The sequence below is a fragment of the Parasteatoda tepidariorum genome, chromosome 9 (genome assembly GCF_982258835.1).
Source record: "Parasteatoda tepidariorum strain Cologne lab strain chromosome 9, Ptep-v5.0, whole genome shotgun sequence".
Lineage (NCBI taxonomy): Eukaryota > Metazoa > Arthropoda > Arachnida > Araneae > Theridiidae > Parasteatoda > Parasteatoda tepidariorum.
The window spans coordinates 51,434,338-51,453,047 of NC_141763.1; the positions used below are offsets into that span (position 1 = coordinate 51,434,338).

An 18,710-nucleotide genomic window follows, 5' to 3' on the forward strand; every position below is an offset into this window, starting at 1 on the left:
TATTTGATGATAGTTCTCTACAGAATGGTTTCTTACGTCTGATTAAGAACTATAAGAATAATGAGAAACTATATGAAAGTTTTTATTTCAAAGTAAAGAATTCTTAAAATCGTTTTTTATCCTAAGAATTCTTTATTTTCCGTTTTATAGTTTATAATTTTTTGATAAAAATTGTTGTCAAAATACTTTTTTTGAAAACATAAATGGTATAACATTATTTGTTTATGTATACTTCTTGCATATTCTAATGTTTCAAGTAATATGATTCAGAAAAGTATGAATAAAAATTCGGTACTTATGTATTAACGCCACAGCAGCTACAGATTTGGCTGTTTTTAAGTGCCGCCAATCTACACCTAAAATTTTTGAGACAAATCATAAAATGAAACACTTTATTTAAAATCAAAGTAGTTTATCGGATTTCGGTGGACAATGGGCAAAATATTTCGTTCCAGAAAAAATAAAATTGCATCTTGTTCTATTTTTGGCAAAACCCAAAGACGCATTTTCGTAGCACTAAAAATAGTAACAAAAATCGAAGAACAAATCATTTTGGAATTCTTCTGATTTATAAAGCAGGTAAGTGTTAATTTTTATAAAATAAAAATTTTACTTTTAAGTAGTTTTTTTCTTGATGATAGTTTTCTATAGAATGGTTTTCTACGTCTGATTATGAATCAAAAAAGAAAAACATGAAAGTTGTTTATTTTAATATAAGGAATTTTTAGAATTGTTTTTTTTTTTTTTTTTTTTTTTGTATCGTAAGCATTCTTTACTTTACGTTTTTCAGTTTCTAAATAATGATTTTTATTAAAACTCACAATTTTTTGATAAAATTACCTGTCAAAAAACTTTATTTACAAAATTAAATTGCATAAAATTATGAAGCTTATGTATACTTTTTGCTTATTTTAATGTTTGAAGTAATATGATTCTTAAAACTATGGAATGTAAAGTTTAAATAGGCCTTTCAGGTCATATCATTAAATTTAGTAAAACTATTTCTCAGGCATTATGTTTTAAGTCTAATAAGAAGATACATATTTTTTTCTGTTTATTTACAAATATCTTTCAGATGTGCTTTGGATGTTCCTTCTTTAAAAAAAAAGAGATACCATCTTGTTTTCGGTTGTATAAGAAAGGATATTAAACATTTTTCTTTTTTAAATTTAATTAGCCACGATAAAAAAGGAACGTTACAATGCTACACGCTACATTAAAGACGTCTCCAGAGTAACTGAATGACGGTTCATATAGAAATCGCAGGTATGCGTCTCATACAACAACGCCCCCTATAGTTCGTTGCGATCGCGAATGTATGTAAATAGTTGTATTTTTTGTATTTATTACACGTAAAGTTAAATTATAGTATTTATTTACATTCTAATTTTATTTTGAATATTTTAGCTTGATATCTAAATTGAGCTACAGGTGAATTATCTACTAATGTATAGTGCAAGAGTATAAAAATACTTCAGTAATTTCAAGTTTAAAAGTTAAATACTGTATGTCACTTCTAAATTAAAAATTTTATGTTGCATTTAGTTGAACAATTAGAAAATTTAGTTTTAAAAGTGAAATGTTTTGATTGTAACATAATGCATTGGTTTCAATCTAAAGATATATATAAAGAAGTACACAAATAAACTCATAAATAACTTTTCCTTTGTTTTCTATGGAAAAGTTCTTCCAAGGAAAGAGGAGTATTAAAGTCTAAAAATATAAAAAATTATCGGGCTAGCAAAAGCACGCACAAAATAAACTAAACACATAAAAAGGTAAATTAAAAGTAAACGCATGAGATAATTTTTAGAACTACAAAGAATTGTTGGTTTTTTTAGGAGAATAGTTTATAGTTTTGGAATTTGAAGTTTATTCTAACCCGTTACGGGTTTTTCTATATATTTTTTTTTTTTGCAAGATTATAACTAACCCGTTATTGGTTCTTTAATTTCGTTACTGTATTTCTTGTTGTGAAATAATTGTCTTTTTCTATAAAAAACAGAGCTGTTTCTTAATATAGCTTGATACGTTACAGCATATCAAAAACCATGAAAGTATAATAGAAAATGTTGGATGATGGTGACCATCAAATGATGTTGAATCATCATGAATCGCGCTGAAACGTACATAAACCATCAAAATGTTTTGATGGGACCATGAAGAATTTTGACTTGGGTAAAAAATTCTGTGTTTCCGAGAATTGCTATAAAAATCTGATTAATAATTAGAGTCGATGATCGAATTTTGTAATTTTATTTAAAAAGAGTTTTGCCATATTTTAATGCAATTATTTCAAACTAGCTTCGCTTTTAATGAAGCTTTCTTCTCCTGTATATGTCAATACAAAATTATAAAAAGTTTTTACAATTAAGTCGCAGTTAAATCCTTATTGAAATAAAAATTTATGTTATTTATTCTGCATATAATTGACGTAATAAGTTTCAATAATCATTTAAACTCTATCACAATTAATTAATCAGAGGAACTATAATTTTAAATGACAAAAATTTAAAAAAAAAATTAAATTTTTTAATCCATTTTTTATATTATTTGGTAATTTTTTACGTATAATCTTCTGATTTTATTGAATTGCAAAGGTTAAATTTTTAATTATTATAACTTTTTCTTTTATTGTATGTATACTTAATTATTATTATTATTATTGATTTTTTATTCGAAATTATTTATTACGCACATTTATATAACTGTAGCACTACCGATTCCCTTGAAATATGTAAACAAGTTAAGAAATTGAAGTACATTAATGATAGTGCTGCCATCTAGCGCTGAGTATATCAAACGATTAATTCCGTTTACATCTTGAACCCGCTTATTACAGAACAGGGACTAATATAGGGGACTATATAAGGACTATATAAGGGGACTATATAAGGGGACTATATAAGGGGACTAATATAGGACTAATATAATCTGTCTTTATATCTATGTTACAGAATATATACGAAAACATTATCAGTATTTATAAACGTAAATAGCTCAGAGTAACTTAGTACAATTATTCTCTGCTAATGATTTTCTTTGACCATCTGTCAAACTCAATTCTTTTTGGATTTTAGCTTTTGTTTATAATAGTCTTATGCAAACCAAAATTTTTTTAATAATTAAACAAAAGGAGATTGATTGAAATCTTTATTAATAATAATGACAACAAAATGACTTGGTAGATCTTAAAGAAGGAATTATGAATACAAATAGAAAATTTTCTAGTCAAACATACAAACCCCTTTTTTCCTTTAGGTTATTTCTATAGTTCAATAACTAAAAAATAATAATAAATGTGGTTAAATCAAGCAGTTTCAAAAAAATCATAATGCTATTGGATTATACTTTGCACAAAAAATGAGACCCTTCTCCTTGGCAAGAATTTATTAAATGACTTGAGAGTACCTAAATATTATCCTTTCTTAAAATATTTTTAAAAAAAATTCTTTGTCAGAAATTTGAACAAAACAAATGATTGCATATTTTTATTCTTACACTTATTTATTCTTATTATATTTTTATTTAGATGAAACTTCAAAAGTTCAAAATTAAATGCCTTTTTTTTTTAAAAAAAAAAGGGTAATAAAGGAGTAAAATGTATTTTGAGAATTTTTTTTTTACGGTATCACAATCTGTTTAAAAAACTATATTTCAAACAAAATATGTTTGGAATATCGTGAAAATGGTGATCCTACTTCCTGAAAAGGATTTAAAAAATGACTTGAAATAATTTAAATGAATAAAATTATGAGATTTTAAGGTATGAAAATCATTCGCGCTTAAAATGTAAGGAAAAAAAATAAAGAAAGTTTGTGAAAAAAAAATTTAATAAAAAAAGCAAGAAAAGAAATAGATTTTTTACCACGCGCAGTTTATCGAAAACGAATAGTTTAAAAACTAAGTAATACTTTAAAGCTTAAGTGGAACTATATTCCAAACATAATATTCCACATGAATATTGTGTTTGGAATATAATCTCGTAAGTTCAGTTCTCGTCCTACTTCTTAAAAAAAATTTGCATAATATTCCAATAAGAATATTCCAATAAGAATTCCAATAAGAAAATTTGCATAATATTCCAATGAGAAAATAAATAAAAAAGTTATTTTTACTTAAAATATTAAAAAAAAGTTTGAAGGAATAATAATAATAATTATAATAATAATAATTTGAAAGAATAATAAGAATAAGTAAATAAATTTGCATTTTGATTCCCGTAGAATTTATAAAAAACCAATAGTTTAGAAATTAAATAATAATTTTTTTAAAAAAAAACGGAATTCAGTCTACTGTTAACAGTTTCTTTCTAAGGAGCAATATCACAATTTTTATGAGTAGTATACTTCAAACAGAATGTTCAATTATTATATTTAAAGGTGTTATAAGTAGTGTATCATGTTTCTGTTGACACAATCACAGGTGAAACAAATAACATGTTTTTATAGTTAATAACAAAATAGGTTCAATAAATTATTGTGTACTTTTTGAGAAACGTTTGATCCGTTCAAAGATAACAAAATGGCTCGGAGCAGTTTAATAAAAAATTTTATTGTTAATTTTTATTTAAAGATTAAATTAATTTTAAGCATGTTTATTTATTTAATGTAAAAAGCAGTAAGGATGAAATTATGTAAATGTAAGAAACAAAGAAACAAGAAATGTTGAAATAATTAAATTGAATGTCTTGCATTTAAATGCCCACGTGACCGGGAGAGTTTAAGTTAATCTAAATAATATTCCAGGTAATATAATTTTAATTTTTATTGTTATTTGTTATTGTTAATTTTATTGCATGTGTAACTAGTTTGATAACTTTCTTACATGTAGAGGAGAGGGAAGCTAGTGTTGACATTTTTTACAAATTTGTCAAAAAACTATTTGAAATATAATTAACTCATTAAGTATTGCTTTAATAATAGTTTGGACAGGCTATTTTTGTTCACACTAGCTCTACTACATGGGGGCTAGTGTGAACAAGGGGTGTGTGGAAAAATTAACAAGGGTAGTGTTAATTTTTCCATATCAATTTTTTTTTTAAAAAAAGCTGTTTTTATTCGCATTAGCCCTACTACATGGGGGCTAGTGTGAAAGAGCTATGGGACAAATTTTATAACTTGTTTAATAGTAATTTAGCACGACTCAGAAAGATATATCTAAAGTCAAATGAAATTAATTTCAATCTAAACCTTATTGGACAATAAATATTAACATATATTAATTAAAATACTGATTTATAATGACACTTTTCATTATACTACGAAAAAAAATATTGAACGCAAGTATCATTCAGTTTGATTTATTTGGTAAATATTCTAAAATTCATTTTTCATTTTATTAAAAAATTTATCTTATAATGTCAAAAATTAATCTTATCTTTAAATGTGTATTGAGATGCCGTCCTACCACCTTTGCTTTTCTACGGGCGATGGAAGTTTGGTAACTATTTATTCTCTTAAAAAGTACCCAAAAAAAAATCTGGAAAAAAAGCAAGATTCATGATTAAGAAAACGATTCCCATTTTTTTTACTATGCTAAGAAGAAAGAGTTACTATGCCAGAAAGGGCAGATATTGTCAAGCTAAAAAAAAAACTCACATGTCATTAACAATTTATTATGCCATACGAAAAACTTACTATGCCACAAATAATGCTATCTACTTGTTTATCAAACAATCTTTTCTTACTATAATATTTTTTTTCAATATTTTTGTTTTCTCATTGAAATAAATGTTGTATTGAAATAAGGTTCTTGCAATTAACTTTTTTTTCACGTGTAAGTCATAAATTTAATAATACGGTGAAATGAATACGTGTTTTGTTAACTATTGTAATTTTCAATTTGTCATAACTTTTTAAAGATATGCCGAATAACTTCTGATCTCATGATAAAGTTCCTTTATTTTAAAATGCAATTTTTTAATGGGTGCACTTTTTCTTAGGTAGTTTAATTCTACCGATGAATTAAGCTAAGAAATTAGACAAACTACGGACTTTTTTGAATAAATACTACCCTTTGGTAACGAACTCCGACTTTCTAATCACAATATAGCGTCAATCCTGACGATATGCTTTAATACTTACTTTAATCAATACTTACTTTATTCATAACTTTTATCTCTACTTACTTCTCACAGAACTTTAATCAATACTTACTTTAATCAGAACTTTAATCAATACTTACTTTAATCTTGTTATATTTTTCTTTAAAGCAATATTGTTAGAACGAATTCAAATTACTCTAAACAAAACATTGGCAGTTTTTAACTTCTCAGAAACTGTTGGGGAGGGCCCTCGTTTTTTTTCCTTTCTCAAAATTTTGAATGTGCAGATGCAATATAATAATAATAATAAGCGTACCAGAAGCTAAAAAATTATAAAAACTCTAAAATATTGTCTTTCCATGATTGCCATACATATTTCTATGGTAACCTTATTCTTATGGTGTCTTGCAATATAAATTTCGTTTATTAACATAGGTTTATGGTTTCTTGCCATGTAAATTTCTATGGTTGATATAAGTTACCATAGATTGCCATTTTTGTACTTGTAGCAAATTTTCCTTATGGGACTTTTTGATAAAGGATGTTGCGGACATAAAATCAACCTTTACACTGCTATATCTGGGAGTGATCTTAATCTAAAGAAAAATTATATAATTGAATTTATTGTTTCTTCCACAGATTCTTTGGATTGCAAACATTTACAACTGATGGCTGTTATTTTCCACAGACGTCGTTTTTTATGCTCCTTATTTCTCAGTTCAGTTATTTTCCTTTTATTCAATTGGTACTTCATAGTGATAAGCATAGTGGTGTTAAATAATTCAACAAGATCTAATGAATTACATGTGTTCAACAGAAATATGGAACCTGACTTAAATGGCGAAGAAGAATCAGAACATTCGAATAATAATATTCCTATGATAACCTTAACTCCAGAAACAACACTCCCTATTAAAAATGTTAATATGATTAAAAAACCAGAACTGAGATCTATGATTGAAGCACTCTTACAAAAGCAACAATTGCAAAAGCCAAAGCCACTTTTGCAAAAGCAACAAGAGGCAAAACAACTCAAGAAGAACATGAACGTAACTGAAATATCTCATTCTGAAAATGTTTCTTACTCATTAGAAAACGACTACCAGTATGTGCCAACGATGAGACCTATCGATATCTATGATATCTATTACGAGTATTTAGCATGGCAAAATCAAAATAAAGGAAACGATGAAACTGATCCCGAGAGGTCAGTAAATTTCATTAGAACAGAAACTTCAAATAGTTCTTTAAATGATCCCAGTTTAAAATCCGAATCCGATGTTCATGGAATTTCAATAGATGAGATGTTATCCAATCAGCAATCAGTGACAAAAAATAAAGCTTTGATCATAGATACTTCAGGATGTAAGATACCTAAACTAGATCCATGGGACTCATCAGTTATGAGACTTATTGAGCCATATACATCATTAATTTGCTCTGATAAACCTTTATTTATGAGACCGGAGCCAAACGGAATAGTTCATCTTAATGCCACTATACTAGAAATGCACTATAATGCAACCCTAGATGATATTCAGTGCTGGTATCAAGCAATTATACGAAAGTATGAAAAACCCGGTTATATAAGAGAAAATAATTACGTGACAACTTCAGTAAGTTTGATGACTTTTGATAAACCGATGGATTATGAATATATCGCTGTAAAGTGTTTTTTCTCTAATAACAGCACTTTTGAGCAATATATGCCCCTCGTGAAGATTAAAGATGAAGTTGAAAGCGAAAGATCTAAAATTAAGCCCCCAACACCTTTGAATGTTATTCTTTTAGGTATAGATTCAGTGTCAAAGCTTAATTTTTTAAGGCATTTCAACAAAACGAAATCCTTCCTTGAAGAAAATATGAAAGCGTTCGAAATGAAAGGGTACACGAAGGTTGGTGACAACACTTTTCCAAATTTAGTACCGTTGCTCACCGGTAATTTTGTTGATTATTATTGGAACGAATCAATGAGGCATACTTTCTTTTTCGATAATATTAGCCTGATTTGGAAAGATTACGCACGCAATGGGTATAGAACATTCTACGCTGAAGATGGGCCTTATACCGGCACATTTAACTACTTAAAAAAAGGATTCCACGATCCCCCAACAGATTATTATTATAGACCTCTCGCCATGGCGATACAAAACTTACGCCTAAAACAAAATTTAACTGAATCTGATCCGTGTTTAAATTCTGAAACAGAAACTGATCTCATGTTTGATTACTTGAAAAATTTCATAAAAACAATGGACAAAAGGCCGTATTTTGCGTTTTGTATGGTTTCTATTCTCACCCATGATTTGCTAAATAGTGCAAGCCATGCTGATTTACCTACAACTAGAATCCTCCAAGCGCTTCAAGATGAAGGAGCACTCAATACTAGTGCTTTAGTTATATTTAGTGACCATGGATTGCGATATGGGGAAATTAGAGAAACTTATATAGGTAAGTTTGAGGAAAGGATGCCATTTATGTACATGCATTTTCCAAAATGGTTCTTGGATCAACATCCTGGCTTTAAATTAAATCTAAAAACAAACCAAGAAAGACTGATGACATTATTTGATGTGCATGCTACCATGAAACATTTGCTTCATGTGAATGAAGAACCAATGGAAAAGAGGGATGCACTTGGGATCAGCCTTTTCAACGAAATTCCTGAAAACAGAACGTGCAAAGAGGCCCATATTTTACAGCATTTTTGCCCATGTAATAACTTTGTGAATGTATCAATTGATGATCCAGTAATAAAGGAAGTATCAATTGCTCTTATTGATCATATAAATGAAATTTTAAGCCCTTATGCAGAAGTCTGTGAATGGCTTAGTATTGCTGAAATTCAAGATGCCCAATTAGGGAAAGCTGATGAGTTGGTTTTAAGACGTATAAGACAGGTAAAAGTTGAAAATCGAACGCTTATGTTGAGCGAAGCTCCTCCAGTTATAGGTGATTATCTCGTTACTGTAACAGTACATCCGGGAGGAGCAATATTTGAAGGAACTGTAAGGTATGACGCTGAAAATGGAATTAGTAAAGTCATGGGTGTCAGCAGAATTAACATGTATGGTAAAACTTCATGGTGTATTAACAGTCAAAAGCTCAAGCTTTATTGCTTTTGTAAAGAACAGCTATCACTTCAAGATTTATTAGATTTAGAATTAAAACAACTAAAACTAGAAATATAATTATTGCAAAAAATATCTTTACTGAATGGAATTTTGAAATTAATTACCAGGCTTATTTTTCTAGGATTAAAATTTGGAAAACTAAAAAAAAAAGAAAGAAAAAAAAAACTTTTTCTCTACCAGAACTTTTATTTTAATTTGCACTTTGAAGATTTATTTTTGTTGTACTAGCTAGTAACAATTAAAGACTTAATAAATTTGAAACTAACATTAATATGCATTAATTACAAAAAATTAAAAAATAGCAAGCAATCAAACCGTGTTCTAATGGAACGCTTCATTTTCCTCATAGTTAAAGTGGGCAAAAGTCGACACGTTTCGATCACACAAAAACACATTGAATAAAACAAAAGCGCTTTGAAAATTAGATTCCGGAAAAACGATTCCGGAATATCATCGTTAAGAATTGAATTAATTATTGCTGCTTATTGTTAGGACCTTGTTCATAAATTTAGCTTCGATAACGCCAAAATTCCTTTCACTCCTCACTCGTCAGTACAGCTTGATGCACTTGAATCGTATTGTTTCAGTCATATGTTCCCTAGATTCCATGATTCCTTAGCTAATATCATAAGTTCCGCACCTATCTTACAATCCGCATGTCCTGCTCTGGTTTATTACTTTTGGCCTTCGTAGTTTCTTTCGGCTACCACAGTTTTCTTATTTCGTTTTTTCGTTACTATTTTCTTTTTCCTATTTTCCTTGCCAATAATACACTTTTTTTTTCCGAAGTGGTTCGATTTCACCATTTACATATTGTTGTAAGTACCCTTGTTCTGAGTGCTCGAAAAATGGCTAGTTTTCTCCACTTTAATTATGTTTAATTAAAAGCATTTCATTTAATTAAAAGCATTTTAGATAACTTGCATTATTTCCAAAGTTTTATACTATTGGTTCGTTATCAAATTTTATTTACTTTCCTGTTTTTAAAACTTCTTAGTTTTGATTACTTGTAATTGAAAGCTTAATGTAAAAAATAATTAATTTAATTAAATTAAATTAATTAATTAAAAGCTTTTTAGTTAAAAGCTTTTTAAGTTAAAAGCTATTTAAATATTTTGTTTCAAAGAGCATTTCAGTATAGTTTTTATAATAAAAATATCCACTAATTAATGCAGTATATCTATATGTATTAAAATTGGATAATTGCTTATTAGTACGACAATACTAGCAGCAAAATACTAGTTATCTTGGCAACTCATTAGTCCAATATCCATGACTTAGCACTCATTGGACCAATATTCACGAATTAAAAAGGCTTCAAAGAGCCATTATTTTTCGATAATGGTCCTATATAGAATTATCAGATTCAACCGATATTCTACAGCCTCTTTTCAATCAATATCGGCCCTATATAGAATTGTCAGATTCACCCGATATTTTATATTCATTATTCAGCTAATATAAGTCCTATTTTGACCCTATATACTATTAGCTACTATTTGTTCTACATAGGACCAATATTAAAAAAATCTAGATATCCCACTATTGGTCCTTTAGTGCATGTTCATATAGGATTCATATTGAGCCAATTGTGAGCCCAATGTAATATTGTTCCTAGCGAAACATCAAACGTCGAATTCTTTTTTTTTAAATTAGCGTATTCTTCTTTCTGCTCAACAAAAGATTTTGTCATTTTTCATTTATTTATGTATCAAAAATATGAACAAATATTTATAATTATGTAGTTTACCACATTCATAATAAAAAAAATAGACTAGGCTCGTTCATTTTAGTATTATCTGTCTATTAAAATATTTTAATATGTAATGTGCAAAAAGCACTCACTCTGGTTCTACAATCTTGAATATTTGGAAAAAATACAAAATCTATTTTAAAAACATAAATTTAGGGCTGTGATAATGGTAATACTTTGTACAATGAATGAGAAAAATACACTACTCAATAAAAAACAATTTAATGTCTTGGTTATGATCTATGACAATAACACTACAATTACAAAAATGTAAAAAACAAGAAAAACAAAAGGAAGAATAAGGAAATAAAAATGTATAAAACTATGAACTTAATTTTTGACACTTGGAAACTGACGGACACATTTAAAAAAAATTATGTTTGACTTGTTTTTCATGAAATGATACTTGAGATTATTCTTTCATTTCTATTTAATCATCACCTCTTTTCTTTCCTGCAAAGTTTATCATATTTCCCACACTTGAGTTCTTTTAGGTAATTTAACCAGATTTACGTTCATAAAATAATGTGCAGAAGTTGGCTTTTGTTCACTTAATATTGTATTCACTCATTCAATTCCTTTTCTTTAAACAAAGTTTGATTATTTTCAAATCTTTTAAATAATCCATAACTTTAATTTATTTCAGTTCAAAAATTAATGAAAACAAATGGTAAATTTAGCTTCTGATTTGATGCTGAAATTTATTTCTCTGTTTCAATTCAACCGCTAATTTATTATTATTTTTTAGTTCTTTTTTGTTCATGGCATTCTCTTTCTTTTTATGTTGCACATTCACTATACAAAGATTGATAGTTCTAAAAATAATATTTAAAACTACGTAATTGTTTCAAATGAACCATCAATTTTTTTTCATTTTCATTTTTTTCTTGTCTCAATTGAAATTCAGGGACTGTTGCACGTGATTCATGGATCTCTGAATGCTGACGAGAGAGAAGAAGAATCTAATTGGTGAGATTTTTGCGAGATAATATATTTCACCAATCAGGTTCTCATCGCAGGTGGGTAAATCGCATTCAGTGAGAATGACTCTTTAGTATTAATGCTTACTTTTTGCTTCTAATCAAGGCTCCAAAGTATAAAAAAAAAAAAAAAAAAAAAAAAAACAGTTTACTTTTAAAGGTCATCACCTTAACATATTATATCAGAAAATGGCACCTGTGACATAGTAAAATATATTTTCTTTTATTATGAAAATAGCTATTTGATTATATTTAACTCGGATGAAAAAGTTGTTTACAAACTTCTTGTTTAGTAACAAAATATCAAATCTATACTTCAAAGAAAAGTTTGTGGAAAAAATTAAGCTCACATTTCAATTGCTTTGAACTTCGTAAAAATGATTTAAAGTTTATGTAGCTATTTCCATTCAGCTTCTACAATTTTTCTCAAAAACAGAGAGTTATAAATGGAACACATTTAAACAAAAGTGAAATAAATATTTTAAATGCAAGTGAGACAATTGTCATAAGTTTTTTTTCATTGTTGTTTAAACTTAACGTAGCAAAAACATAAATAAAAATGCAATCATCAGTCTGACTTTTGCTTAAACTCAGGTACAACACAAGGATTAAAATCTGGTTTTTATCAAAGTTTCGCTGATTCATATCAAGAATATTTCACGATGTCATCACCTTTCCAATACCAATTTTTCAATAATTTGCCCAATCATATTAGGACTGCTTTGAAAATATTTTAAAACGTTTTTTTTTAAATTTTTTTTTACAGTTTTATAAAATGAACGATCAATTAAAAAATGCGTCTACTTCTAATTTTGTATATTTTATGATTCACCGTTGCTGAAGCCAGTTCACTTCATAATTTTTGATTCCGACTCATCAAAGTTTCACTGATTCAGATGAAGATTGTTTCACGATTTCGTCATTTCAGAATACAATTATTAAAAGTATTACTGATTCTCATTGAGAATGCGTTTTTGATGGTGAAACGCAGTCTCATAAAATGAACTATCGATTAAAAATCTCGTTTCTTCCTATTAACTTTGCTTTTGCTGGATGCTTTATGATTGAGTGTTTTTTTTTTTTTGCCAGCTCCTCATTTCTGATACCATTTCATCAAAGTTTCACTGATTCCCACTAAGAAATTTTAAGTGTCATAATTTTCGATAATAATTCAATAGAGTTTCATTGATTCACTCTGAGAATGTTTCACAATTTCATCATTTCTGGTACAAATGTATAAGAGTTTCATTGATTCACGATGAGAATGCTTCACAATTTCATCATTTCTGATACCAATGCATTAGAGTTTCATTGATTCACAATGAGAATGTTTCCCAATTTCATTATTTCTGGTAACAATGTATTAGAGTTTCACTGATTCACATAAGGAATGCTTTTGGTGGTTAAACACAATCTCATAAAAATGAACTGTGGACTAAAAATTCCGTTGCTTTTCATTTAGAATGTTGTTGTTAGATGCCTTACGTTTGAGCGTTGTTTTGGCCAGTTCAGGTGCTGGTGCGGTGCATTCTCCAAGTACCAACAACATGAGAGCTTCCACTGGTCCGTCAAAAAGAAAGAAGCAGGCAGCCGATAAGGCATATGACGTCATAATATGTCCAAAGAAGAAGTAGGCCTAAAAATGGATTAGAAGAATTTTAAGTTAACTTTATAGATAAGTAATATTCCATTCTATTTGCTTATGTTAATGTAATTTAATGGATCTTGAAATTGATTGTGCTGTTGATCGAAATGACATAAATTCGAATTGATTAATGATCGAAATGATAGTAATTCATATATACAATTCAAATAATAGATACATATGAAAAATTTACAAATATTTTATCAATTTTAGAAAATATAGTGCCTTATTCGTATATTTCCTTAAAAAGTTTTTAAAAATGCAGATTAAAGTTGAAGAATTGGTTATTATATGATATTTAACCTTTAAATATTAATCTGAACTAAATAATACTTGTGCATTATATCATTAAATCACATTTCAAAAATTTATAATTTTTTTTAACTCGTGAAATATTGGGAAAAAAATTAGTTGTCATACCAATATGATGTGATTAGTCTGAAGTCTCTCTCGGATATAGCCTGTTAAGATATATTGTATCAGTGGGTGTATCAGATACACAATGTAGGTTACTCGACTTAGAGGTACAAATACTTTCCATGATAGAATTCTGTTGATAAGTCCTGGAAAATAAACAGTTAAAAAATTTTTTCGTTTTACTTAAATTTAAATAGACTTATTCGATTAAATATGCTTATTTCAAGCAGTAAAAAAATTTCAGAAAGCAATTTTCAAAAAATTGCATGTACAGAGTTCAAAGAAATAAACAAATCACCCTTGAGGACTTATGGTCTAATAATCGGATTTTAAAGTACTGGGACTGTATGTTAATTGTTTAAACTGGTGACAACAAATATTCTAATAAATTAATGTAGACTATACTTGAAGTTACTTAGTCAGACAAAAAAACGTACTTCTTAGAATAAACATAATTTTTTTACTTTACCTTAAAGTTTTCCAATTATTATTAAAAAATGACAGTAACCACTGAATGATAAATAAATATTATTTTCTGCATGCAATTATTTTTGGATCAGCGAATTTTATAATTCTGTTCAAAATTATATCAATTCATTTAAAAAGTTCTCGAGATATGATAAAATAAGTGAAAAATAAAATTAACATAAACAGTAAATCACTGAATTTTGTTATAGAATTAGAAACTATGGGGGAGTGAGAAAAAAAACATCGGAATCCGGCGTTAATAGAGATATTCGGATGAAAGAAATACGGATAATCGATGTTTTACTGAATTCTACTAACAGAAAAAGCATTCTATTGTTAAAAAAAAGAAAAAAAAAGATTTTAAATAGTTCAAACCTCCATATCCAGCAACACATATGACAGTAATCCAAGATAATCCAAGAGCCCATGCCGTTCTATGAGTAGCGGCGTACGCTATGGCAGCTGCTGTAGATGGCAAGTTACCTTTATTCCATTCTAGAACTCCATACACAACTGCAGCTGTGACGGAGATTGTACTGCCCCAACCAATAACATGATGATACTGTCAAGATTTCATAAATATTGAAAGAAAAATTAAACCTGGACATACCATAACTTACGAATATTGAATCTTAACAATCACTGTATGCATAAAGATCAGTAGAATGAATAAATATCAAACATTAAACCGCAGCTGTCGAAACAAAAAAAAAATCGTCTGAATTTGCTTTAACGAAAATAGTTTTCAGATTAAAAAATGACTCATTGATAAAAAAAATAAAAATAAAATTTTCGCCTGCTTTTCAGTATAAGAACTCACACTGTAAAAAATGACGGAAAAAAGTACTCGAATTCGAGGTACCTGTACCTTCTACCGTTAAATCCTCCTTTTACTATAAAATTTTGCAGAACAAAAAAAAATCTGAAAACCGTTATTTTCACAGTATTTACTGTAAAATCACTGCATCGCTGTAATTAAATAAATATTACTGTAAAAATTACATGATATTTACTTTAAGAATTAGATAATTTTGTACAGTGCATGATGTTTTACTCTGAATTGTTCTGAACTGCGTTTGATGTATTTTTAGAACTTTATTCAAATAAAAAAATTCTATTTAGTTCTAGCAAAATGCTGACATACTTGTTGGGTAGCTTTTATATCTCTTTCTCTATTTTTACTTACACAAAGGAATAGAAATTACTAGGTCCACAATAAAAATAATAGCTTGGAATAATTTAGCTGTAATTATACAAGTTTTAGTTTCTAAATTTTTCTATACTTTATGGTACTTGTTTTGATGACTTCTTTTTTGTCATGAATGTTAAAACTACTATTAAAGACAATGTTAAGTAAAATTCTGAATTTTTAAAATTGCTGAAATTTTGTGATACTGTTTTTTTTAATTAGCAATGGAAAAGAAAATGTCGCCCTCATGATCAGGCATCAAACAAGCCATTATAATGAGATAATTTTATTACTCTTGACTTTTCAATAGTTTAAAAAAATAATCATTAAAACTTACCGCTTTCAACTTAATTTCCTTGCACCTGTAGAAAAAATAACCTGTAGCTAAGCCTACGCAATAAGGACCCAAATGGCAATAGGGCTTACTTAAAACAACGTGGTTCAAATATTTGCGTTCCCTGCAGAAAAAATCATGATCATTATTTTAAAATGCGTAAAGCATATGGTTCAAATATTTGCGTCCCTTACAAAATTAATGAATATTATTTAGAAAAACATAGCAACTTGGATAAAAATTTATTCTTAGCTAATATATAAATTAATTGCAAATTTCTCTGTTAACATCAAGTCTGTACAATTTAACTGTAATTTGTCATTGTGACAATTTATTCTAATAACGTATTTAACAATAATTTCTAATAGTGTCTGAGTGTTTTTTTCTTTTAAATCATTAAAGAAAATTCACAATTGTGCAAAATAAAAAATTAAATTAAATATATATATATATATATATATATATATATATATATATATATATATATATATATATATATATATATATATATATATATATATATATATATAAGCGTGTCTTTTAAGAATAAGTTGACAAACAATAAATTAAATTGTATGATAACTTATAAGTTAGCTTGTAATTGTAAATCTTATAATAGTAATTTATAGCTGTATAAGTTATTAGGCTCACTTATGCAATCTGATAATTTTATAAACCAAAAATTTGCATTATTATTTTTAAATATTCTCCTTTACAATATACAACTTTAACTCGTTTGCTTCATATCTAATTGTAGATAATGTTTTTTACACTAAAAGCTAAAAAGTGATCTAAATTACATGAATGGATTACAATAAAGAAAACATTTAAAACACCTCTTTTGATCATTAATAAAGTTTTGTAAAAAAAACACAACTTTTTTCTTTAATATGAAGCAATACAATTAATTTAACACAATAAACATCAATTATGTGAAAATAATATTACTATTAAAATACTATTAACACTTGGAACACAGAATTTTTATTAAACATATTTTTTATCATTTCGTATTAATTTAGGTTATAATAAGTGAAAAATATTGCATTTACCATTTCAATAATTTATGGTTAAAGAATACAGCATGAGACAATGATGTCTTTATTGCGATAAAATTAAAATCTTCCAATCATGGCTCCCTTCTAAACAATAATTTCTTAAATTTGCACTTATTTGCAGTTATTTAAATATAAAAGAAAAAATCATTTATCATTAAAATTTCTTTAATGTATAAAATCAATTTTTGATAAATTTTTGAATATGAGTGAGAAAAATTTCTAAACTACATTTTGGATTTTATATTTTAGTACAAATATAATCCTTATAATCAAACAATTTTCTTTTGTAACCATTAGACTGCTTTTTATAATTAAAATAAATATTAGAATATATTTTTTCTCATAATAAGAGGGTCAGAAAAAAATTTATAGGTAAAAAGGACACCGTTGTCCAATCTGCTAAGATCTTATTTTAAGTAGCTTAACGTAATTTTATTTTAAAAAACACAAAAAAAGCAGGAAAAAATGACACACGCAATATAAAAATTACATTCAAGATAGTCCATAACAGGTACAAGATTAGACATACTCTGGATCAGGGAAACTAGCTAATAAAGTTGGTGGAACTTTGTAGTAATAAGTCATAATTCCTGTCATCACCATGGAAACGAGTATTATCATTCCGTTGAGGATTAATCCTAACATGGGACGCCTGGGAAAATAAAGCAAACGATTAATTATAGAAAACATGAGTGAAATGAAATGAAGACAGTTATTCTGAGAAGAGAATAAGTTTTTACCTACTAAAGGGAATATTCCGTGAGAAATAATCCTGGTTGTTTCAAGTGATTAGGTTTTTTTTTTCTGATACTTCTAAAATGTATTTGCTTTATGTTGTATTATTAAGTTGTATCTTTTCGCAATGTTTTCAATAAGCCTGTTCGATTGGTTTTCGCATTTCGTTGTTTGTGGAGAATTTTGTTATTTCTTACGATGCTTTTTACAGGAAAAGTTCGCGAACATTTTCTCCTTTCAGCTCACAATAGAATAATTAGAATAATAATAGAATTTTATAAAGTTAGGAAAATTAACCGAAAATCTGCAAACTTTAGTATAATATTCTTCAATGTTTTTTAAAAATATTTATAGAATCGGAAGCAGTATGTCTATCTGAAATATACAAAGTTACGATTCAGTGCAAGATACTGAACTGTTTCTGTACCCGATTTCCAGTAGCAGTGCGCAATTGAAATTTAAGGTTTCTTTATCTTCTTAGTTACATGACTACCAACTAGCAAAGTTGTTGAAAATGCTTCAAAACAGGGTGGAAAATAATTATTAAAGTCGAAAGAGTTTTCTAATAAAAAAAAATTTCTACCAATGCTTAGGTTTTACCCATGTGTGTTCTAACTATTAATTTGTCATAGTGACTAACACATTTTAAAGATTAAGATAAGATTAATAAAAGATTTATTTGTATTTCAAAACATAAATGTTGTTACCACTGTGACAAATTTTTTTCTAGTAGGTAGGTGCTCAGTTCTGAGAAATATGCAAAAGTAAAGAGGTTGCAAATATATATGTACAGCGTGCGCAAAAAAAAATCGAATAATTTTTGATTAAATGATTGGATCATTATGAACTTACTGGTTCAAGATTACAAATATTACGAAATCAGACACAAAAATGTATCGTATTAAACATACCTCTTTTTCGACAGATTATGATCGAATATATATATATATT

General features: G+C 27.5%; 2 protein-coding genes across 2 annotated transcripts in view; one reads left to right on the forward strand and one right to left on the reverse strand.

Annotated features, from left to right (window-relative positions):
- The first annotated feature begins 4,484 nt into the window (after positions 1-4,484).
- Positions 4,485-10,965, forward strand: LOC107444432 (uncharacterized). Its single transcript, XM_016058602.4, has 2 exons — positions 4,485-4,748; positions 6,686-10,965. Exon 2 carries the CDS (start codon positions 6,715-6,717, stop codon positions 9,235-9,237), a length of 2,523 nt encoding a protein of 840 aa, XP_015914088.3. The 5' UTR covers positions 4,485-4,748; positions 6,686-6,714; the 3' UTR covers positions 9,238-10,965.
- A 1,076-nt stretch (positions 10,966-12,041) lies between these two features.
- Positions 12,042-18,710, reverse strand: part of LOC107444263 (nose resistant to fluoxetine protein 6-like) — a 39,675-nt gene continuing 33,006 nt past the window's right edge. The window contains exons 12-16 of the mRNA XM_087151802.1: positions 17,554-17,676; positions 15,970-16,090; positions 14,819-15,005; positions 13,979-14,121; positions 12,042-13,549 (exon numbers count right to left, since the gene is read on the reverse strand). Of these exons, the coding sequence (XP_087007928.1) occupies positions 13,349-13,549; positions 13,979-14,121; positions 14,819-15,005; positions 15,970-16,090; positions 17,554-17,676 (775 nt within the window). The 3' untranslated portion in view covers positions 12,042-13,348. The remainder of the gene's footprint in view (positions 13,550-13,978; positions 14,122-14,818; positions 15,006-15,969; positions 16,091-17,553; positions 17,677-18,710) is intronic.

Coding starts and splice junctions, on each gene's coding strand:
- LOC107444432 (XM_016058602.4), top strand. CDS start 6,715: ATGGCTGTTATTTTCCACAGACGTCGTTTTTTATGCTCCTTATTTCTC.